This window comes from Chrysemys picta, chromosome 1, assembly GCF_011386835.1.
Source record: "Chrysemys picta bellii isolate R12L10 chromosome 1, ASM1138683v2, whole genome shotgun sequence".
Taxonomy (NCBI): domain Eukaryota; kingdom Metazoa; phylum Chordata; order Testudines; family Emydidae; genus Chrysemys; species Chrysemys picta.
Genome location: NC_088791.1, coordinates 103,438,911 through 103,463,208, shown reverse-complemented (window position 1 = coordinate 103,463,208; position 24,298 = coordinate 103,438,911). Strand labels below are relative to the sequence as shown.

The 24,298-nt window shown below is 43.5% G+C and overlaps 1 protein-coding gene across 4 annotated transcripts in view; it reads right to left on the bottom strand.

Moving 5' to 3' along the window:
- Nucleotides 1-24,298, bottom strand: part of KIAA1549 (KIAA1549 ortholog) — a 233,275-nt gene that overhangs the window by 17,069 nt on the left and 191,908 nt on the right. For 2 of the 4 annotated variants that reach the window (XM_005296403.5, XM_065581835.1), the window contains 7 exons: nucleotides 18,786-18,991; nucleotides 16,979-17,202; nucleotides 13,824-13,968; nucleotides 10,246-10,575; nucleotides 9,310-9,362; nucleotides 3,480-3,625; nucleotides 1,284-1,438 (listed from right to left, as the gene is read on the bottom strand). In XM_005296403.5, the coding sequence (XP_005296460.2) occupies nucleotides 1,284-1,438; nucleotides 3,480-3,625; nucleotides 9,310-9,362; nucleotides 10,246-10,575; nucleotides 13,824-13,968; nucleotides 16,979-17,202; nucleotides 18,786-18,991 (1,259 nt within the window). The remainder of the gene's footprint in view (nucleotides 1-1,283; nucleotides 1,439-3,479; nucleotides 3,626-9,309; nucleotides 9,363-10,245; nucleotides 10,576-13,823; nucleotides 13,969-16,978; nucleotides 17,203-18,785; nucleotides 18,992-24,298) is intronic. The other 2 variants (XM_042851614.2, XM_065581832.1) reach the window with 2 other exon arrangements.

The window sequence follows — 24,298 nt, the reverse complement described above, 5'->3', positions numbered from 1 at the left end:
ATGCCACTCGAAGAGCCACGCAACAGAGCCTGTAAGATCTCTCCACTGAGTGCTGGTCTAAATGAGCATTAGGATGCTTATCCTGACCAGAATAGAATGAGTTACTTGGATACCACATTCCTAAGCATGGAACAAGGGTACAGATATCTAGCTACATTAGGCAGACAGACCATTTTGGCCTCGTTAGCTATGTTTTGCATAGTATGAGGAGAGTCATATTTACATCCTGTCTGATTTTCAGAGATGCTGAGTGCCCACAATTCCAACGGAAGTTAATAGGAAGTGTGCCGCACCTCTGAGAAATCAGGCCCCAATCCTGTTTAATGTTGTTTTTGTTGAGCCTCTCAATATTTTTGTTAAATACACCTATTTTAAGACAACATGGATAGTGGGGATTGCTAGTGGGGACAAATGCCGCTGGAAATACACAAAGGGAGGAAATTCTCTTCCTCAGGGAGGGGATGAATTTGAACAGACGTGACAATTTGAGCGTGCGGCAGAAAGCCAGAGCATAAAGGGGTTATCTCCAAAAGGGTATTACGAGGAAGCTGGCATAGGCCAGTATGGGTAAAGGAATGGTTTAAAGACCAAGTGCATGAAACGCTGGTGACAGGTATCCACATCTTTCCTGAGAAAGATAATACAGTAGCCGAAACATCACAACGCTTATGGTTTAATCGTAAATTCCATCTTCTGGAAGCAGTATTTTGTCAAATCATGGTGCCTGTCCGGTAGTATAGGTAAACGAACAGATATGTTGTTGACAGGTGAAAGGAAAACACCTTGTCCAGAAATATCTCTACTGCTGTACACGACATGTCTAATGCTACATTCAGTACCCAGATTCTCTGCCCATATGAACTGGTGCAGCTCCATAGAAGTAATTGAGTTGTGCCAATGCATGCCAGCAGAGAACCTGGGCCATTTACTTCAGTGCTTTCTACCTGCAATTATCTCAAATTAAAGAAGTGCATGGAAAGCAGACTCGACCTCTGCTGGAGCTCCGGGGTAGAAGTGGTGAACTATAACCAGAACACAGTGGTTAAAGGCCTTGAGTGAGGAAGCGGTTAGGGAAGAATGGGTGGAAGAGGTTAGAGAAGCGGAGGTGAAAGAATAGCAAGCAAGACAGGTTAGAAGAGCTAGTGAAGGTTGGAAGAATAAGTGGAGGTCGTCAGAAAAAGCAAGTGAAAGAATCATCGGAAGAAATTCCAAACAGCAACGAAGGCGAAAACTGAACATATCACTGCTTCAGAAACTATTTAAATGTGAAACACAGTACTCACTGCATCTCTCCTAGCATATTCATCCTCTCCACGATACTGGGGCCACCCTGGTCCCCCCGGCTGGCCATGCCCTGCTCTGACTGAGGCAATCTCCACTTGTTGGGCTCCAGTTCTGTTAGCAATTCCCACCTGAGTGAGGTGCTGTATCTGAGAACCTTAAAAGCAAATATTGGTTTTTCATCTTTATATACAGTAATCTTGCAGGGCAGACAAATGACAAAAAGCTAACATATAAATTTTTGGTGCGGGTTGGGGGGCGGGAAGAAAAAAGCTTAGTTTTTGTTTAACACACTAATCAGGATCAGCAGAGAGAAGAATACCAATGCAGACTGGAGAAAGGGAAAACCATTTTACTCTGGTGCAGCTCACTCGAAATTCAGTATTTTTCATTACCTTTCATTGATAACAAACATTGCACGTACATGCACACCAGACACTGAATGTACACCTCAGGTGTATGCCAGTCATTAAAACAAAGACTATAGAAAGCCCTTACAATTTTAAATGCTAGTGATCTGGCAGCAAGGAGGAGACATTTGCTATTGCACCAACAAACCAGCAAGACCCTAAGTCTGCACACTGTTCTCTGTTCCATCCCTCAGAGCCACAACATGAATGGCTATCCCTGAATACGGTTTTTCCTGCTTTACTTTGTGCTTAAAGATTAAACAGTACTGACATTAACCAACGGGAAGCCAGTACACAGCTTACTTCCTTTATTAACTCAGCCTGTAACCTAAATCCACTCCTTTCCCACTGCTTTCTACTGAATGCCAGGAGAGCCACTAACATTAATTACAAGAGAGACATTTAGCAACATACCAACTTTACTTTTCCCCAAATTTTCTCTTATGACGGGACAAAATTTTTCTGTAAATACAGTAGGAGCGAAATAACTTTAAAGATCTGCAGATGCCTCATTGAAAACTTTGAAAAACAGGAGTTGTCGATACTCAGTGACTGTGTTTTGTGGGCGGGGGGTAGGGGTGGGCACATAGACAAGTTGCCTAACTTACATGTAATATTTACTTTACTCTTCTTTCCTTAAAATAAATTTTAAAAAAATTAATAAAACTGATATTTAGTTGTTATTGTATCTTCCTTAATTGAAGGATAAAAACTGGTTATTTGAGTTCACCAGAAACAAAAAACCCATAGCTGATCAACCATAGACACTTAAGGAACAGAATACATAATATATTAAATCATCTATGAAAGAGTGAACCCCTTCACCACCGTCACTTTGCACAATTATAGGGAGAGGACAGCTGCAGGTCAAAGTTAATTCTCTGGACTACAACATGGACATGTCTAATTTAGAAATTCTTGAGCACACCTATATTTTCAGTATTTTAATTCCCTCTCTTTTGGAAGAAAGTTAATAGAGACATTTACATGAGAACAGAATCTTTGTTTCTTAAGAGTTCATCAGCTCCTGCCACTTAAACCCAATGTGAAGTTAGAACCTTGTTTGCTATGGAAATTGTCTCACAGTCAGGGAAGGTGATTTCATGTAGTACAGCAGAAAATAGATAGACTCTTCAGATACTGTTTTTATGCAAATGTCCCTAGTAAGAAAAAAGAAAAAAAATGCAGGGTAAATAGGCAAAATTTTTCTGAATGGAATGTTTTCTCCAGAAGGCATCAGTTACTGTTTAATTTACCACAAAGGAAAAAACGTGGTCACCTGTGAAATGTCAACATTCACTGAACTCTTTTTGAAATGCTGAAGTTATTTCCTATGGTAAGGCTATCTTTTCACTACCAAAAAAAAGGGGGGTTTTAACCACAGGATAACTAATACACATTAGCTATCCCACTGAAAAAGCCTAGTGGCACTGTAGTTTTTACCATGAGGCAGCGAGGCTCAGGCCTGGGTATAGTGATGACCTTGCCTTGAGAGCTAGCAGTAAAAACTTCAGTGCCCTGTCTCCACTAGAATTTTATACGGGGATAGCTAGCAATAGTTAGTTGGCAGTGAAAACAAAGCCTAAGTTTGGAGTGTACCATCTACGGTGACCAGATGCAGACCCTATCACCCCTCCCCCCCCCCCCCCCAATTTTTCACACTTGCTATCTGGTCACCGTAGTACCACCTGATGGCAAATGATGGCTTTTAATAGGGACAACTATATATGGAACATATTTGAAAAAGGTGTAATATTCCAGTGCATGTTCACTATAAACCAAAATTACCTGCAGTGCTTCCAACTGGTCGCGGCCGTGCCACCGATGGCATTTCTTCTGGGTATAGCCCTCTGGAGGAATACTGAACATCGGATTGTTGCTGGTCTGGGTGCATTAACTCTGCAGGCTGAAGGAAACCCGGGCCAAAACTTTGCCTGTTGGCAGAGCAACATAAGATCACACTGACTAACCTTTCCACTGTGAAAACATTTACACTTGTCCCTTATACTTAACCCTATTATGATCACTCATGCATATTTTTACCATAGCTGCTACAAAAAGAATTCAACTTCATTACCACAATCCTCTTTCGTAACATGCACTTCATAAGAAAAGGCTTGTACAAAGACTAACACAGGAGTTTAAACCCAAGTATTTTCATAGATTGGAGTGGTTTCAATGCACTGAGAGGGTTTGAAAAAAAGAAAGATTTACTTTTCCGCTGAGGAAAACCATCATCGCTACTACCTCAAAGCGACCACGGAACAGGAGATAGTCAAATTCACTACTAACGTAAGCAGGTTCATCTAACTTCACTGACTTCAGTAGAAATGTACCTGCTTAATTTAGGGACCCAAAAACTGCACTGACAAATGTTGCTGAGTCAGGGACTTGGATCTAAATCAACAGCAAAATGTAACGTGTATTTGGCAAACAAAGATACCATTTGGTTTATGGGTACTTCCCTAAGCATCATGAATATTTGCTGTGTTGAGCTCTATAAATTTTCAAGCATCCTGTGATTATATGAGATACATCGCACCATGTCATGTTGCGTCGTGACACAGGTCAAGAGGAGGTACGTTGACATCCCTATTTCCTGCAGTGCAATTATTCAAAGGCAGTCTCCACCAATGGTGATAATCATAATTCCATGATTGTTTGCTTACCCAGGGTAGTCTAAGGTGACTTAGCATTAATAAAATGTGTCAGATTGACAGCACTGGAGAGGAAAGCCTATTCACGGAACTGTTATACTAATGTGCCTCACCCTGTGCTGGAGAGATCACATTTAAGGATTACCTTGATCTCCACTGTCTGTCAAACTCTCAGTTTCTCTGCAGAGTGTGTCAACATGGTGCCAATCAGTGCTCATTGTAAGAGTGCTCTCTGTGACATGGACTCCCATTTAACTATACCCTCGATCCTGCAATGAGCTCTGCAGGAACTCATTTGCCCACAGTGCCCAGATTGAACATCTTACAGGACTGGGGCCCAAGTTTCTATACTACGCTCATCACCCTGGTGTCTGAGCAGCTTTTTCCTAGGGATTGGGCTATTTACTCTCCCTAGGTTTTTATTCCACTCATTAACATGGACCACTAAACAGTCATCTGATTGTATTTCACTCAAGTCACTGCTGACTTGGGGGGCATTTGTACCAGTGACCTACATACGAAAGGCTCAGAGGACTGCATGACTCAGAAAGTTGGTAATGGAATGTGGAACCTAATACAGAGAAACCAGTAATTTAAAATACAATATATTAGTCATTTAGGATACAGCCTAAAGAAAAGAGTTCGGAAGGGTTCAAGAGTAACGTTTTTAGTTTGGAACAGCCACACTCTCCCTATCTCCCATGAACTTGTTCCCAATTATCTCCTCAGCAGCTCCATAGAAGTGATTTGGAACCAGCTTTCCAAGCATCACGGGATGTTAAAATGAATGTCTGAAAGGGGTTTAATGATGTCTATTTGGGGTTGTTATCTGGGGACCAGTAAGAGTGCAATAGTGAGAAAAGCACTCGTACGGTATTTCATGCCTGCAGCACCAAATTGGAACCTTATAATCAATAATCTATTAGAATCATTTTAGATGTTTCTTTTCAAAGGACATATCCTCCCAATATTACGGCTGAGGGTGTTATTTTTGTGCAAAATTATTTTTTGAGTGGGGGGCACAAGTATTTCCATTACTGTTGCTCTTTCTGTAGATGAAAGGAGTTCATGGTTAACAGCTCTCCTCAAACCTCTCATTATACTAAATGAAGGTTTTAGCTACTCTTTACCACTAGTCAGAGATCCATGACAGATGATGCAAAATGGATACCTGGGTCATTACCTAGCTATTGCTGGTCCAAATTTGGACCAGACAGACTTTCCAGTCTTGGCTTCTATCTTCCAGACCAGCCCTCCACCTGGCCTCTCTAGTTTCAATGGAAAGGTTTCACTTCTAGCAAATTTAATTGGAAAAAAATCCCTTTGCAAATCAATTTTTAGAGTTAGACATTCTCAGTATGCTCAAGCTCAGTGTATGCCTATTGCACGATGCAACATTCATACCATGATAATGGCTGCTAAGCCCCAGTATCGGCACAGCAGGTAAGTGACCTAACTTTATATGTTTTGCCTTTCTGCCCAGGTTGGTTCCAGCCCATTAAATATGTTGATTGCATTAGTATAGAGAAAAAGGAACAATCTGGTTTCCCAATCACTGTTCCATGCACTGGCTATTTAAGCCACTGGACTGTGATGTTAATAATGTCTGCCTACTGCAGTGCCTTCAAAACACTCCCCTTCCTATTTCTATAGCTTTCTGCATTGTTTCTAGCAGTTTCATTATCTTTGTCTTCAGGAAATGAGTGTAACCTTCTTTACGTGAACACAATACATTTCTTCCCTGCTCCAACACAATCTAAAATGAAGCAGCCATGGTATTTTATACTGTCTTCACAGAAACCTTCCTGTGCAGGTCAATGAACTTGAAGGTTGTTACTTTAACCCTCTGGCACTAGCAGGTCCTGGGTTTCCACCAATAACAACAACAACGGTGGTATTAATGTTTAACTTAAGGAAATTCAAACTACCTGTGTCAAGGGGCTCATAGCCTTTTGCTAAAGTAATACACAGTGAAGGTACTGCCTTGTTCAAGGATTTGATAACTAGCTACAGAGCCTTCCACTATTAGGCCGCCTCTCTAAATCTGAGATAGGTTGAGAGTGAATGAAAATTGTTAATAATTGATGCCTCGGGATGATCTACATACAGTGAGTTGGGGATCTCAGTACAGTTTCTAACATACTAGTGTCCCAATCACAAAATCATCTTCTCATGTCATAACTGGCCGTATCAGCCAAGACCTCAAAGAGCAAATGTGCATGGGTCTTAATTCCCCTCTCCTCTTCTCGTGGTGATCCTTTCAGTCTCAGTCCCAGAGGCAGGGAAAAACCATCAATCCCCATTCTGCAGATAGCAGACTTCAGTGTCTAGGACTGTCAGCACAGCCCTTCTCCAAGAACTACATTCATTTAAAAATAAATAAAATAATGAAGCAATACATTATGTATACATCAGACCCCGACTTTCTCTTGGAGCTTTGTCCTGACGAGAATTTGTGCTCTGATATGTCTGTCTCCTAGGTTAGCAGGTGATCTTCCCTTTACTGGGGTAAGCTTTTGGAACTGTAACTTGCTCCCATTTGATATTGTATATTGAACATTTGTGGTTATATGGGAATTAAAGGGAAAGCCAAATAGTAAATTTGGAGCTGGGAGGGAAGGGAGGCATTTATCAGTTGTAAACTACAAGGAATAATGTTTCCCTTATTTATCTACATAGATTGGGATGTTCTTACCTCCTTCTTCATATGAGACTACCACAGCAGGGCCAGGAGAGCCTCCGGAGATAGATCCCCACTGATTTTATAGAGGTAGGCCTGCTACCAGGCCTTCTCTGAGAGGCCCTATTTGCTCTGGAATTTACTCCCACTTGTCCCAAAATAAATTTAATCTCTTAATCTATAGGGCATGAAGGGAAGACCATTTATTTACCGGGCTTTTCAAGAGGGCAGAGGGAATGGGAAAGAGGGAGCCTTTGGGTGGAGTGAAATACATTAGGTTGCTCTGATTTACTGGTTAGTTAATTTAATTTCTTTTATTATTAACATCCGACATTTGACCATGGGCAGTGTTCCGCTATTCATTCAGTATCTGGCACAAACCTTAATCTCCCTTATCTACCACAGTGCTTTTCCATCTAGCAGAGACTGCAAAGTATGAGCTTCCTGTAGCCAGGGCCGGCTCTGGCTTTTTTGCCGCCCCAGGCAAAAAAGCCTCCCGCCGCCCCCCGCCCCTGGCGGGGAGCGCGGCAGGGTAGGGCACCGAGCCTGGCCGCAGACCCGCTCTCCCCGACCGGCCGGCGTGCCAGGGGGAGGGCGGCGAGCCCGGCTAGGGCTCCGCTCTCCCCGGCGGCTAGAGCGCCGGGGGGGAACGGCGAGCCTGGCCGGGGCTCTGCTCTCCCCGGCGGTGAGCCTGGCTGGGGCTCCACTCTCCCCGGCGGCCAGAGTGCTGGGAGGAGGGCGTCGAGCCCGCCGCGGCTCTGCTCTCCCCGGCGGTCAGAGCGCCGGGAGGAGGGCGGCGAGCCCGGCCGGGGCTCCGCTCTCCCCGGCAGCCAGAGCGCCGGGGGGACGGCGGCGAGCCCGACCGGGGCTCCGCTTCCTGGACCGGCCGGGGCCTCGCTCTCGGGCTGGATTGCCGCGCCGTCCCCCTCCAGGTGCCACCCCAAGCACATGCTTGGTGGGCTGGTGCCTGGAGCTGGCCCTGCCTGAAGCCTGCTGCTGCACCATGAGCGGAGCACTGAGAGATACGGAAGGGATCATACAGTTCCTTCCATACTTCTCTTCAAGCACGTGTCCTCAGAGTATAGCTAACTTCCCAACTCTGGCATGAGAACTGCAGGGATATATCCATGACGTTCTCAAAGGACTGGGGCTTATATCTCCATTTGCCCAATAAAATAAAGAGTTAACAAGCATGGGGTTTCCATATGTTTAACCATTGCAAAAGTGGCTGCCCACCAACAAAGAAAGTGTTCTCTCATTGGCATACAGCTTACACATTTTATATGTCTGAAACCAAGACAGGAGAAGCAACTTGGTGCAAAGGAGAGTGCACTGGACTGGTATGCAGGCCACCTGAGCTCTATTCTGGGCTCCACCTCTTTGTGCTCCATTTACCCTGACACCCTTTGTCTGTCTTGCCTGTTTAGAATGTAAGCTCATTGGGACAGAGACTGTTTCTTAATACACGTTTATACCAAAAGTGTCAAATTTACTCAGAGGAGAGAGTTTAATTACATGTTTAATTATGGTCCATGGCAGGGATATATATTAAGGACTTCATGTTCTCTTCAATCCACAGTGCATCTCTCATTGACATCAGTGAGAGAGGTTTGCACAGAGATTAAGGGAAAGATACAGACAGTCTTTATGTAGTAACTAAACTTTTATTTATTAGTTATTTACTCAGCAACTTTTTGACATATTCAGCATCGTTCATTGAGATACTCGGCTTCCCTTTGGGCTGATGCTACTCCTGCCCTGTGTTTTTCTTTCTTCCCCTCCCTCTTTTTTTAAGTCTCTTCCGTTCTTCCCCCTGCACTTCCCTCCCTGGAACTCCCAACTCCCATCCTATTTCCTGTTCCATCTATTAAAATGATCAGCAATGGAACAGTTAATGTTGACAATGACATTTCTTCATCACTGGGCTTTAGAAATGCTACTCCAATGAGATTAACAGGGTACACAGGTTTGAGTAATTGTTTCAGGCTCTCTGCAGACTCTGGCACTCAGTGGTATGCTCCATTCACATTTGGAAGGTTATCTTTGCAGCCATGAAGGCTGGAAATTTATTGTCTTTTAATTAAAGCTTGGAATCTACATAATCTGAGTATGTCATGTTCGCCACATAAATACTTTATGGAGGCTGTATCTGGCCTGTGGGCCATCTGTTTGACACCCTGAGTTTGCACAGTACCTAACAGAGTAGGTCTCAATCTCAGCAGGGCCTCTTGGAGCTAATGTAATATTAATAATAATTATAATTCCATGAACAAAAAGGTACCTCTGCAGCAGACCCGGCGCTGTTGGAGGAGTCATTCCAAATTCCACGTATCTCTGTTGGAAATAAATGAATAAAAATAAAATCAATAAACTGGAAATTTCAGCCAGTCTTTTACAGCTTGAATGAGACCCAATTGCCAGGCCTATGTGTGAGCTGACTGCAAGTTTACGGACAAAGATTTACAAACATTTTTTGTTAAGTGGCACAAGACGACCTGGGAAGTGCAGCTCCAACAGGATAACTAGCTCTTCTATGTTTGCCCAAGCTCCTTATGTGGCTTACCCACTTTTTGAAAATATGTTCTCTGACTTGCAGCTCAAGGCCCCCTTCAATGTGTATTTAATATAAATTTTATGAAAAACTGCGCTTTTATTTTACCTTGTGTGAGTGGGGGGGAGCCAATGGCACACAGGTAGTGCTAGATTTTAATTTATCCCTGCCTAAAATGATGTATTTTGTACAACAGACTTCCAACTCTATTTACAATTTCATACAGGAGCATAGTCTAATGGTTAGAGCAGGGGAGGTGGAATCAGGATGTGCTGGTCTCAAATGTCCTGGTGGAAAACTCTGGCTAAATACTTAGAACTGTATCTTTATGGGCTCTAAATAGGTGCTAAGCTAAAACAGACTTCAGAAAAGAAATATTATTAATTTAAATACCAAGACTGATCTGTGAAAGATCACAACTGAGTGGACCAGGAAAGCATTCTCTTAAAAGAGAACTTCTATCTGCCTCTGAAGGAGAAAAAAAGGTTCACAGGGTGGTATAAATAGTGAGTTCCCCATTTTGTAACTTCACATCACGGACACCCGATTCCAGTAATTGCTCAATATCCATGATGAACCCTGTTCTAAAAGGTATAACAATAGTGACCACGGCTCAACTGGTCCTAACACCCTGCCCAGAAAAGCCTTTCAAGATGTATCACTCACACTAAATGGGTTGTTTACTGCCTGGGCTGGACCATATGGTGATCCCCACTGGGGGCATGTGGTTCCCCTCCCTGCTCGAGCAGGAGTGTTGTTTACCGGCTGTCCCGCAGAGACCCCAGGTGACGTGATGGCAGTGGAACTGGCTGCTTGGCTACTGGGAGCCACCAGGGCAAAGGCATCATCCAAGAGAGAGTGCATGGTCTGCCGGGCCTCTTCAATGGATGGCTGTGGAGGGATGTACTGAGAGGCTGGGTGGGGAGGCAAGCCTGGGTACTTCCCGAGATCAAGAGAAGAAGGTGTCTGTGATTCTGCAGGCAGGTCAGGATCGGACTACAGAGAAGACAGAGAATGGAAGCAGGAGTCAGACAGACTTTTACATACATAGTTTCAAGTCACAGTGACATTTAACTTCTGAACAAGGATTAGAACAAGCTGGAAGCAACAGAGGAGAGAGACCTGGGTGTGTGGATTGATCATAGGATGACTATTAGCCACCAGTGGGATGCAGCTGTGAAAAAGGCGAGGCATTTCCAGTAGAGATAGAGAAGTATTAATGCCACTGTACGAGGCACTGGTGAGACCTCATCTGGAATACTGTGTACAATTTTGGTCACCCAGGTTCAAGAAAGATGAACTGAAACTGGAGCAGATGCAGAAAAGGGTTACTAGTATGATCATGAGAGAATGGACAGCCTATCTTATGAGAGCAGACCGGAAGAGCTTGGCTTGTTTATCCTAGCAAAAAGAAGGCTGATAGGGGATATGATTGCTTTCTATAAATACACTGGGGGAGGGGTAAATATCAGGGAGGGTGAGGAGCTATTTAAGCTACAGGACAGTGTTGACAGAACAACAAATGGGTTGAACTGACTCCGAACAAATTCAGGCTGGAAATCAGAAGGCGGCTTCTAACCATCAGAGGGGAGAGGTTCTAGAACTGCCTCCCAATAGGAGTTGTGCAGGCAAACCCCACGAGAGAGCAGCACAAATTGATCGATGCGACTCTATGATAGCGTTGCTGGTGATGGTAGGCGGCAGGACTCATTTCCGGTTTATGTCTTATGTTCCTAAAAGCTCATGAGCTTCAGCCGGCCACCTGCAGGAATCAGGAAGGGATTTCCTCCCTCCACCCCCCAAGAATTTGGTGGGGGGGGGTGGTCTCCTTCTTTCGAAGCATCATCAGGGGTGGCCATAGCTGTAAATGATACCCTGGATGACGTGGGCCAGTGCTCTGAGGTGGCATCGAGCGTTCTGTCTCTCAGGCGCTTGCTGGCTAGGTCTTGCTCACCTGTTTAGGGTCCAACTGATCGCCATATATGTGGTCAGGAAGGAATTTTCCCCCAAGTCAGATTGGCAGTGGCCTTGGGGTTTTTTTGCCTTCCTTTGCAGCATGTAGGGGTGGGTCACTTGCCAGGATTATCTGGGTACATCTCACTTAATCATTTCCCGGCCATTGCGGGGGCCTCAGGCACTGGTGCACCTCAGTCTCTCCTATTCTCTCCTTGCAGCATAACAATCTAATCTCCTGGGGGCTGTAACACTTTGGTCTCAATTCGGTTGTTGGGTTTAGTGTGCAGGTGGATGTTGGTGGCCTGTGACATACAGGAGGTCAGACTAGATGATCTGGTGGTGCCTTCTAGCCTTAAATCCTATGACCACCAAAACCAAGTTGAGATATAATGCATCTGTGAGAGTGCCAGACAAAACCTGCCCAGTTCTTCTACCAGAGAGTCATTTTCGTTCAAATGTTTCAGCCAATTTAAGCTCCCTCACTATGATACTAGGTGGGGAGCAACGTACCACCCGATAGACACCTAGCTGCACTAGAATGATGTGGCTTGTAAATATATGTGTATCTGAAATCACATAGTGAATGCCGACTTAGCTAGACGATGACAGTCTGAGCTCTCTCTCTCTCTCTCTCTAAATCAGGGGTAGGCAAACTTTTTGGCCCTAGGGCCACATCTGGGTATGGAACTTGTACGGCGGGCCATGAATGCTCATGGGTCCCGGCCAATGGGAGCTGCAGGGGCTGTGTTGGGGCAGCGTGTGGAGCCCTCTGGCTGCCCCACGCATAGGAGCCGGAGAGGGACATGCTGCTGCTTCCGGGAGACACAAGGAGCCCCAGCGCAAGCGGAGAAGGGCAAGCCCCGGACCCTGCTCCCAGTCAGGAGCTGAAGGGCTGGATTAATGTGGCCCCCAGGCCGTAGTATGTCCACCCCTGCTCTAAATGAAGTCTTTCTGAATCTTTGCAGCTCTATGGAGTGAGTTAAGTCTTTGTGTAACAACTGACCTCGTTAGCCGAAATATGAAACAATTACGGCTATCGTGAGCAACACAGGACAGGAGCTATTCAACAGCTAAGCGGTTAGCTGTGAGGAAGCTGAACTGAAGTGCGTCTTAAAGGGATTCACAACAGTGCCCGGGGGCAGCAATTACCTAACAGCAGCCTGATATAGCCAGCACAATTACTACATAGGGTCTTATCTCAGGAGCATATTGCTCCTCAGTAACAGGAAGTTTCGCAGCTTTGCAGTAGCAGACTTATTGTGCCAGCTCCTCCTTGCCACTGCATGGCGGCTGCAGTGTCATCTATCAAGCCACACCCCTCTACTTCCCTGGGAGTTTAGAATGCTGAGGGCCAACTCTCCACAAGTCTCAATTAAATAGCTGCGGACTAGAATTCATTCCGATACAGGTGACATTAAAATGATCGTTGCGCATGTTTTGAACGCCGATGAAGACCACAGAAAGAAACATTATGGTCCTTCACTACATTTTTTAAAATGGAAACTGTTTGAAACTGTCCAGAGGTTTTGAATGTTAGCAGCAGTCTGAGTGAAGACTGATTAGTGGCCAGAGTGTGGGTGCACCGGTCCAGGAAGCACAGTAAGTGCAGTTTATTACATGATATTATTAAACTTAAAAGTTCTTAGTTACTATTTTTAACATGGAAATGAAGCTAATTTGCTAGATACTGTCTGAGAAGGATTTCAGTTATTTCTGCACTGATATCTAAGTTTAAAGAAAAGAAAATCTATCATTGAGGGACTTCAGTTTTTCACTACCTGACAAACTACCATAGAATTTCCTATAACATTTGGGATTATTTAATCGCCGGCAACGTGGACTAGAATGTATTGAACTGACCATGCTCAAAGGATCCTGTAGCAGACACACGTTTTCATGTGATGGGTCTTTTCCAGAATTTATATTTTTGTTTCTAAAGTTGCTCATTGGAGAATCCTTTTTCCATTTCATAGCATTTCCTATGATTACTGTCCCTAATGGCCCCATTTCCAATTCTCATTATATAGTTTATTGGGACTGATAAAAATGCTTTTCAGTGCTTCTGTTCTGAAGGCCAAGCAACGCCAGCATGAGTGGAAAATTACAGGCTTTCACTATTTTACCCAAGCATTCTGCATAGGAGGTTCTTGACTCACTCAGTTTCATCCAAATGGAATTAGCATATAAAGTAGCCACTCAGAGCATACCAGGAAAATAGGAGATTCACCTAAGCCACAGTTATCGTAAGAACTATCAGTGTATTCCTGTCATCTAAAAGCCAAACATACAATATATGCAGAATTATTGACTCCTGGTGGTCTTTTGTATGTCCCATCACTGTCAGTGGTGATTAGCCTGTCCTTCTCAGCATCAATAGGGCTGCCATTTATCTGATGTCTCCGACGCTGCTTGGGAGAACGTTTTGCACGTGAACTAAAAAAAAAAAAAAGAAGAGAAATACAAACCAAGAGAAAGTTCAGCGACTTTTGTCTTACTAGAACTTTTTAAAAGTTGGAGATTCTACTGTTTGTTATCTCAAGCTCTATGTGCTAGAAGGTATTCCAACACTCCTTAAAATAGTTCTGCTTTGATATGTTGTGCTTCAGGACCCCACTAAGTGAGAGTTCTCTCCCAGCCATAAGTCTGGTTTTCCTGATTCCACACTTTGATGGCTCATGGGAAAGCATAATGGAAACACTGAGCAAGAAATACCATACTATACAAAACCAAGCCCCAAAGTGCCTCACAAAGTAGTGAGTAAGATGCAGTGACTGTACAAGCAAATCCAGCATCCGTTATGTGCTTCGCAATAGTTCCCATCCATGCAAGGACCCAATCCTGCTTTCATAAAGTTATTGGGAATTTTGCCAAACATTTTAATGGGCGAAGGATCAGGCCCTTAATACTGGGCTGCAGTATCAGGATTGGGTCCTGATGCAGGATTTCAACCTAGAATTTTCTGACCCACAGGCAAGTATGCAACCAATTGAGTCAAAATGGTCTGATACTCTTGACAAAAGGCTAATGAAGTGAAAAAAATTCTAGTTTAAACCACTAACATCAATCTCACCTATGGCCTAGTTTAATAGCAAAATTCTCAGCCATGCCATCACTTCTCTATAATCTTCAAAATACTTCTCTCCTCACTTTCTATTCAAGGCAGCGCTATAGAACTACCTTTATTATTATTTTAAAAAGAACCATTATTCAAAGATTAACTTGTACATTAGAATCAGAGACAGGTTCTAAGCAGTTTGCCTCTATGGAAATACAAATGGTTTTTATAGCTGGTTATGGATTGTCCTCAGTTCTTCTGTGCACCCTTTCAGGTATGACCCTCTGCTGCCATGAACATTTCTGAGAGTCCTCAGGCAGGGGTCATCTCCTGTGAAGTATAGTGCAATATCTCAGTCATATGTAATTCTACATGAAAACTGCCAGACACTTTATGTAGTAGATGGTCACAAAGAAACTTAATTATGTCATAAAGGAGGGATTTAAAACAAAAAGAGAGAAACGTACATTTGGTCATCCTTTGGCAAAGCATCAACATACTTATGAGAATGACCTTGGTGACGAGGATGCTATAACTACATACAGCCTGTGAATGAGAGTGTGCAATTTTGCTTTGGAAGACAATTTTTCTACCTTGGCTGGCACCTAGAATATTTAATTAGTTCATATATTCTTCCAGTCTCCTTCAATCACATTAGAGAGTATTGATTTACATTTCATATTTTTAGGATGTTTCAGAAATAAAACTACATAAAATGTAAATCAATACTCCCTAATGCAATTGAATGACAGAATTTGATAAGCAGCCAATCCTATTAGTGCCTGTATGATGGAATGGAATTTTGGGTGCCCAATTTGAGACACCCAGGATCTGATTTTTCAGAGATCCTAGCATTATATAGCAGTCTGTATGTTCAGGGCAGTCTCACCATTGACTTCAGTTGAAGCTGCAATTGCTCTGCAATTCTGCAAATCAGACCCCAGGGTCTTAAGGTGGTCGCCCAGAAAATGAGGAACCAACCACCTGTGAAAAGTTTGGTTTAACCGACTCGTCCATTATCACATAGGAACTCTGTGCTCTATTGGACACAGACTCGACTGCCATTTCCCCCCAGTCTTGACATCTTTTGTCCTGTCACCATCCCACTCTTGTTTCTTCCCACCCTGGCTCCTTGTTCCTGTCCTGTTTTCCTCAACTAGCAGGCTCCAGGTAGGCTCCACTCAGGCTTCTTATCCCAGTCCCAGTCTCCTTGCCTCACAAATACTCAGTCGCCCTGTCCCAGTCTCACCCAGTTCATTCCCATTCTTCTTGCCAAGCCAGTCCCAGTTCCTCTCATCCCAGCTCAGTTTCCCTAACCCCCGATATTCCTCATTCCAGACCTGCAGCATTCTAAATGATGGCATCATGGAGCTGACAAAATAACCATCAGATTGCAGGTTGGAGATTACGCTGAGCTTTAAACTGATGTATGTAGGTCAGCTGAAGGAAAGACAGTGGAGGAAAAGGTTTGTTTGTTCTCAGTGTGAAAGTGGTCCAGGCAGGACTGTTTTTAGGGAACCTGGAACTCAAGAGAAAGAGCCTCTGTGTCCATATACCCCACAGAAGACACAGAGCAGACACTGTCTTGAAATATAAGACCAGGAGGGAAGGTCTGTGAGATGGGCAAGTGCTGTGTGCATCTGGTTACCATGAAGGAATATGGAAGAAGGAATTTTATTGTCTGGTATTTGCAGAGTTTTAAAGATAAATTTGCACTTTTCTATATTTTATAATTAGTTTTCATGGTCTCTTGACATGGTTTTTCTTTGTTTTGATATGAAAAAAGTATTCTTTGCCGTTTACTTTTTTTCTTATTCCTTAGTCTCTGTTAGTGCTCTAGGTAAACTTAAATTTTGTTTCACCCTGGGTTTGTTACCTGTAATACTTAGTAAAAATTGTGGTGGTGGTGTGGGGTTAGTGTGTGATAAAGTAGTTCTGCTTCAGCCTGCTCCCAAAATTACATTGCATTTAACAATTACACTAGAGGAATTAGACAGTTTCCATGTGATCCTATGCAGCTACTAAACGAAAGAGTGTGCAAAAGTAGCAGCACAAACAATAAACATCTCCTTAAAAATGGCTTTGGGATGTTTGGTTCCGCTATTGAGAAACTGTCCATGAGAAACTGTAAAAAAACCAAACAAACGCATGGCCTTCTAAACGCTGTTAAAAAAACCCAACAACCACCCAAAAAACCTCTGGCATGTATTGACTAGACCAAAACACCCCAAATAACCCCAACCCTTTCACCTCTCCAATCCAAACATTCCTTTGGGAACAAAATGATTCTAAGCTCTTCAAGTGCAGAAATACAGGCCTGACGTAGTTTGCAAGTCTGGACACTGATTCTAAAAGAGAATGAATCTTCCTCTGGCTCTCAGTCTGTACCTCTTCCTGGGTTCTATGAAAACAGTAGGCACGTTGCCCCCAGGGTCCAAGATCTTGTCAATCTGCATCTGCGCTTTGCGGTATATTCTATGCTGCTCTTTGGCATCAACAACAATCACATCATCCACAACTGGAAATTCATAGTGGCCTTTGCGCTTGGCTCGAAGACGGATCTTATTGCGGTGATGCTCGATCTCAGACTTATGCCTCAGAGCTGTTTGTATCTTAAAGGAAGAAAAAGAGAAAACCATGAGATACACTTTTGCAAATAGAGCCTATTACTGCTGTGCAATAAAAAGGATAGCCAGAGCTAAAGCAAGCAATTTGAAACTGGCACACATGTCCTCCCTCAGTTATCTCATCCTTTTGCAGGTAATAGACCGATAATCTCCCCACGCAGATGTGCTATCAGACATGGTATAATCACTAACACAACAAGTGAAATTAGAGAGAAGTGGCAGAGTGTTAATAAAAGGCATGATGAATAACAAAAAGTCCTGCCAGTTGCTGTGAAAACGTTGCTCCATTGAAATTGGATTGCAACGAAGGGTGTATGTGGCATATGTCTACCTGCGCCCATCATAAGAGAGATTTGATAACTATAGCCAAAGTCTGTCTCTGATTCCCTTAAAAAAAACCCACCTCATAATACAAGGGGCAAGAACTTAAGGAGCTGATCGAGGAGCGGATTTGGAAGAGGAAAGGAGGAGTGGAATGGTCTAGGGCATGGCAATAGGTTCTTCAGGTCACCAGTTTAAACATCGACCCGTGCCTTTAGAGCTGGTCCAACACCTACTGAAGTCAATGGGACTCTTTCCATTGATTACAGTAGGTATTGGATCAGGCCCTTAATGACCACTGTGCTTGTGGTCTGTGCTTGTGGAACTGTGTTGAGATGCACAAAAAGCACGAAAAATAAAACCCACAATAATCTTTTACAAAAGTATAAAAAGGTCATTAGACAAATGTGCATAGCAGGATTTTTCCTAGTAGTTAAATTTACATTTCCTGGACTTCCTTGTCTACAGGTATTAGATGTATTAATTTACTTTTCAACATATTATGTAAGGTACTGAACACAAAGGATGAATTGAGCTTTTAACCTAGAAGCAGGGGGAGGAGACTATCTTCAATCAAGTACAAAATGAGTTACTGAGCAGCAGCTGGGAGAAGCCTGCAGAACAAGACCCAGATAACCCAATCATTTAGGTGTCACACAAATTTACAGAGCCATCACGCACCACAGAGTGTTTATTAGTACCTGCATAGTAACTCAAGGATGCATGGTAAACAGTGTGTCACCATTCTAGTTGCAAGATTCACCTAAATCAGAGCTTAAACAAAAGGTCAGGCTTTTCTCTACGACCCAAAACAACAGGCAACTCAAGATTACACACTTATAAAAGAAAAAACCATTCACAGGATCTGAAGTGTGACTCTCAACATATAAGGGAAATGCGAACCTTTTTGCTCTCTTTCTCACTTAGCAAAGTGTATTCCACTGTATATACACCATTGCATGAACATAAGAACGGCCGTACTGGGTCAGACCAAAGGTCCATCTAGCCCAGTATTCTGTCTTCCGACAATGGCCAATGCCAGGTGCCCCAGAGGGAATGAACGGAACAGGTAACCATCAAGTGATCCATTCCGTCGCACATTCCCAGCTTGTGGCAAACAGAGGCTAGGGACACCATCCCTGCCCATCCTGGATGATAGCTATTGATGGACCTATCCTCCATGAACATATCTAGTTCTTTTTTGAACCCTGTTATAGTCATGCACACAAACACTATCTGAAAAATACCTCTTTGTTAATTTTGTTGGACTCTGCTACTCGGTCAGACAGTGCTGGGTTCTGAGCTGGAAGGGCTGCAATTGGCTGCATGGCAATCAACTGGATCTTGCTGGGGACCCGTCGACTTGCATCTGAGGAACGAGACATCCTGTCCACATGCTCAAAGATAGAGGCTGAGTTGTGCTGCTCGTTTCCATTACCGGGATGCGGAGGTCCTGAATTACCAGAACAAATAAAATAAAAGACAGTGTCATAGCTAGGATCAACTCAGTCAAATGTCTGGCCATACAAGAGAACATGAAATGGTGGACTACAACATTATGCCATCTTTGCTGCTGCGCTTAATTTGCACTGGAGGTCTTCCATCCGCTGCAGATTTATTGCAGGCAATTTACTCAGTAGTTTGCAGATAACAAAACTTTTTCATTTTCCTTCCTGAGGGTGAATGATCCTTCTTTATTTTTTTAAACCAAGTATTTGATATTTTACAAAGTTAAAAAGTTCAAACCAGTTTTATCCCATCAAAAGCTATTTAGAATGCTCTAGTGCATACTACAAATTGCTATTGATAACATTACTTAAGAAGGCTCAGATTCCACAAATGGAGTTTTAAAAACCAATAAAAGACTTCGAACTGCAAAATGCCGTACTTTAACAGATAAGTGATAGCGAGGGCAATTTCTCAACCAAACAAAGATTTAAAAATCTGTCCAAAATGTAGTTTTACAGCTAATTTTTACAAATTTAAGCTTTTTAATGGTTTGTTTTTTCTTACCAACAGATGGTAAACAGTCTAGCATTAGGTGTTTAGCTGTGCAAACAGTGCTTTGTTGGGAAAATTAATTTCTACACCTACAATCCAAATATACCTAAGAGAGTCATTCTAGGGAACCAATGGACATTTGCTTGATAATGAGCTCATCAAATATCTTATTACATTTTTGTACTAGTTGGTTAATGAGTTCCAAAATACGCAACTATACTACTTAGTCAGAACCTTTATAATCTTATCCATAACTTTCTGTTCACAGTGCCTACCCTATAAATGAAAGCTTCAGAGACAATGTCAATCTGAAATATGGTCAATTTAACAAAATTAATTAAAAGTAGTTTCAAGGACTACACCTGCCCATATATGTCTTTCTGCCAGTTTTTGTGTATCTATAAGAACATTTTTCTTTTTGAAAAAAATATGTTCCTCTCCCCACTGCTGCTGCATGAAAGACTCACAAACAAAGGAAGAAACTCACTAAAACTCACTATTCCTACAACAAACTTCATGTGAAGGCACTTCTATGCTTGTGGAAGCCCTAAGAAGTGAGTCAGGAAAACTCCGCATAGGTTCTGGGGGCTGCCCATGTGGAACAATTTGCAGGACTGAGGCCTAAATGACTGATGCTACAAAAGAACTAGAGAAACAGACTATATGAAAAAGTGCTGTCAATGCATTAAAGGAACACATGGAAAAAACAAGAGAATTTTATTTTGCCTAATTTTTTTCAGCACCAATAATCATAAATATTATTTTTATTACAAATGCAGAAAGTAGCATATTTTAGGACGATTGTGTCCTTTTAAACAGAAAAATAAAAGACAAAAACTAATTCCTTCTGTAAATACTAAAAGGGGAAAAAAGTCTCTGAAATGATTGTAATATTATTTCAATTAATCAATCACATCCATAATTTGCTAACCTATAATTAAGAGAGTTAAATATTTTATTTAAATAATATTAAATATTAAAATGGATAGCAAATTTCCTATGGATATCTCATTGAGTTTATCTATGCTATTGACAACAACTTAGATCAGTGGTTCCCAAACTTGTTCCGCTGCTTGTGCAGGGAAAGCCCCTGGCAGGCCGGGCTGGTTTGTTTACCTGCCACATCCGCAAGTTCGGCCGATCGCGGCTCCCAGTGGCCGCGGTTCACTGCTCCAGGCCAATGGGAGCTGCTGGAAGCGGCGGCCAGTATGTCCCTCGTCCTGCCCAGGTAAACAAACCGGCCCGGACTGCCAGGGACTTTCCCTGCACAAGCGGCGGAACAAGTTTGGGAATCACTGACTTAGATCATTAAAAATAAATAATTTTAATCACCTAATTTACTTTTTACTACGGTATTAGTTTCCTTTCCTCTTGAACAGTTTAAACACACTAGTCAGTTTTTCTTGTTCACTGTCAATTCTAGTTACTTCCACTTTCAGCTTCTCACGTAATTAACACAATGCAGTGGCTTGGGTTCCAAGTGCAAAGGGGAATGCAACTTTGTTAAAACAGTTATTTCCACTAGAACTTAAACAAAAGACATGGAACATCTGTATTGGTTTTAAGAATTTTGCAAAACCATGTCTTTACAAAACCTAAGTTTCTTGTACAAATGTGATCTAACCTCTCTAATTCTGTCCCTCTAATTTAACACAAAGCAAGTCCAAGTGCAGCTATTTCCCTTCAATGGGCATCGTCCAAAGTCCACTGTAGTCAATAGGCAGTAGTAGGTACAGTAATGAAGCCACCAACCTATTTTCACATATGACACTGAATAGCCAACTGATAATTTTTAGTCCCAACAGACCTGGACAGATGTAATAACTGTGAACAAGTGAAGGCTCATTATTCAATTATCAACCCCTCGAGCCACCCAGTCCCTTGGAAGTAAAGACTTAAGTTTATGAGTCACAAAAGATGCACTGTCCTAGGGATGAGAGTTCCACAACCACCACTCCCAAGAGGAGAAGGAGGGTGGTGGTGGTCGGGGACTCCCTCCTCAGGGGGACTGAGTCATCTATCTGCCGCCCCGACCGGGAAAACCAAGAGGTCTGCTGCTTGCCAGGAGCTAGGATACACGATGTGACGGAGAGACTGCCGAGACTCATCAAGCCCTCGGATCGCTACCCCTTCCTGCTTCTCCATGTGGGAACCAATGATATTGCCAAGAATGACCTTGAGCGGATCACTGCAGACTACGTGGCTCTGGGAAGAAGGATGAAGGAGTTTAAGGCGCAAGTGGTGTTCTCGACCATCCTCCCTGTGCAAGGAAAAGGTCTGGGTAGAGACCGTCGAATCGTGGAAGTCAATGAATGGCTACGCAAGTGGTGTCAGAGAAAAGGCTTTGGATTCTTCGACCATGGGATGGTGTTCCAAGAAGGAGGAGTGCTAGGCAAAGACGGGCTCCACTTAACGAAGAGAGGGAAGAGCATCTTCGCAAGCAGGCTGGCTAACCTAGTGAGGAGAGCTTTAAACTAGGTTCACCGGGGGAAGGAGACCAAAGCCCTGAGGTAAGTGGGAAAATGGGATCATGGGAGGAAGCACGAGCAGGAGAGCGCAAGAGGGGAGGACTCCTGTCTCATACTGAGAAAGAGGGACGATCGATGAGTTATCTTAAGTGCCTATACACAAATGCAAGAAGCCTGGGAAACAAGCAGGGAGAACTGGAAGTCCTGGCACAGTCAGGGAACTATGATGCAATTGGAATAACAGAGACTTGGTGGGATAACTCACATGACTGGAGTACTGTCATGGATGGATATAAACTGTTCAGGAAGGGCAGGCAGGACAGAAAAGGTGGGGGAGTTGCGTTGTATGTAAGAGAGGAGTATGACTGCTCAGAGCTCCAGTATGAAACTGCAGAAAAACCTGAGAGTTTCTGGATAAAGTTGAGAAGTGTGAGCAACAAGGGTGATGTAGTGGTCAGAGTCTGCTATAGACCACCAGACCAGGGGTATGAGGTGGACGACGCTTTCTTCTGGCAACTAACAGAAGTTGCTAGATCGCAGACCCTGATTCTCATGGGAGAATTTAATCACCCTGATATCTGCTGGGAGACCAATACAGCGGTGCACAGACAATCCAGGAAGCTTTTGGAAAGTGTAGGGGACAATTTCCTGGTGCAAGTGCTGGAGGAACCAACTAGGGGCAGAGCTTTTCTTGACCTGCTGCTCACAAACAGGGAAGAATTAGTAGGGGAAGCAAAAGTGGATGGGAACCTGGGAGGCAGTGACCATGAGATGGTCGAGTTCAGGATCCCAACACAAGGAAGAAAGGAGAGCAGCAGAATACGGACCCTGGACTTCAGAAAAGCAGACTTTGACTCCCTCAGGGAACTGATGGGCAGGATCCCCCGGGAAAATAACATGAAGGGCAAAGGGGTCCAGGAGAGCTGGCTGTATTTTAAAGAATCCTTATTACGGTTGCAGGAACAAACCATCCCGATGTGTAGAAAGAATAGTAAACATGGCAGGCGACCAGCTTGGCTTAACAGTGAAATCCTTGCTGACCTTAAATGCAAAAAAGAAGCTTACAAGAAGTGGAAGATTGGACAAATGACCAGGGAGGAGTATAAAAATATCACTTAGGCATGCAAGAGTGAAACCAGGAAGGCCAAATCGCACTTGGAGTTGCAGCTAGCAAGAGATGTTAAGAGTAACAAGAAGGATTTCTTCAGGTATGTTAGCAACAAGAAGAAAGTCAAGGAAAGTGTGGGCCCCTTACTGAATGAGGGAGGCAATCTAGTGACAGAGGATGTGGAAAAAGCTAATGTACTCAATGCTTTTTTTGCCTCTGTCTTCACAAACAAGGTCAGCTCCCAGACTGGGCAGCACAGTATGGGGAGGAGGTGACCAGCCCTCTGTGTTTGGGACTATTTAGAAAAACTGGATGAGCACAAATCTATGGGGCCGGATGCACTGCATCCGAGGGTGCTAAAGTAGTTGGCGGATGTGATTGCGAAGCCATTGGCCATCATCTTTGAAAACTCATGGCGATCGGGGGAGGTCCCGGATGACTGGAAAAAGGCTAATGTAGTGCCCATCTTAAAAAAGGGAAGGAGGAGGATCCGGGGAACTACAGGCCAGTCAGCCTCACCTCAGTCCCTGGAAAAATCATGGAGCAGGTCCTCAAGGAATCAATTATGAAACACTTAGAGGAGAGGAAAGTGATCAGGAATAGTCAGCATGGATTCACCAAGGGGATGTCGTGCCTGACTAACCTAATTGCCTTCTATGATGAGATAACTGGCTCTGTGGATGAGGGGAAAGCAGTGGATGCGTTATTCCTTGACCTTAGCAAAGCTTTTGATACGGTCTCCCACAGTATTCTTGCCGCCAAGTTAAAGAAGTATGGGCTGGATGAATGGACTGTAAGGTGGATAGAAAGCTGGCTAGATCGTCGGGCTCAACGAGTAGTGATCAACGGCTCCATGTCTAGTTGGCAGCCAGTTTCAAGCGGAGTGCCCCAAGGGTCGGTCCTGGGGTCGGTTTTGTTTAATATCTTTATTAATGATCTGGAGGATGGTGTGGACTGCACTCTCAGCATGTTTGCAGATGACACTAAACTGGGAGGCATGGTAGATACACTGGAGGGTAGGGACCTAGACAAATTAGAGGATTGGGCCAAAAAAAACCCTGATGAGGTTCAACAAGGACAAGTGCAGAGTCCTGCACTTAGGACAGAAGAATCCTATGCACTGCTACAGATTAGGGACCAAATGGCTAGGTAGCAGTTCTGCAGAAAAGGACCTAGGGGTCAC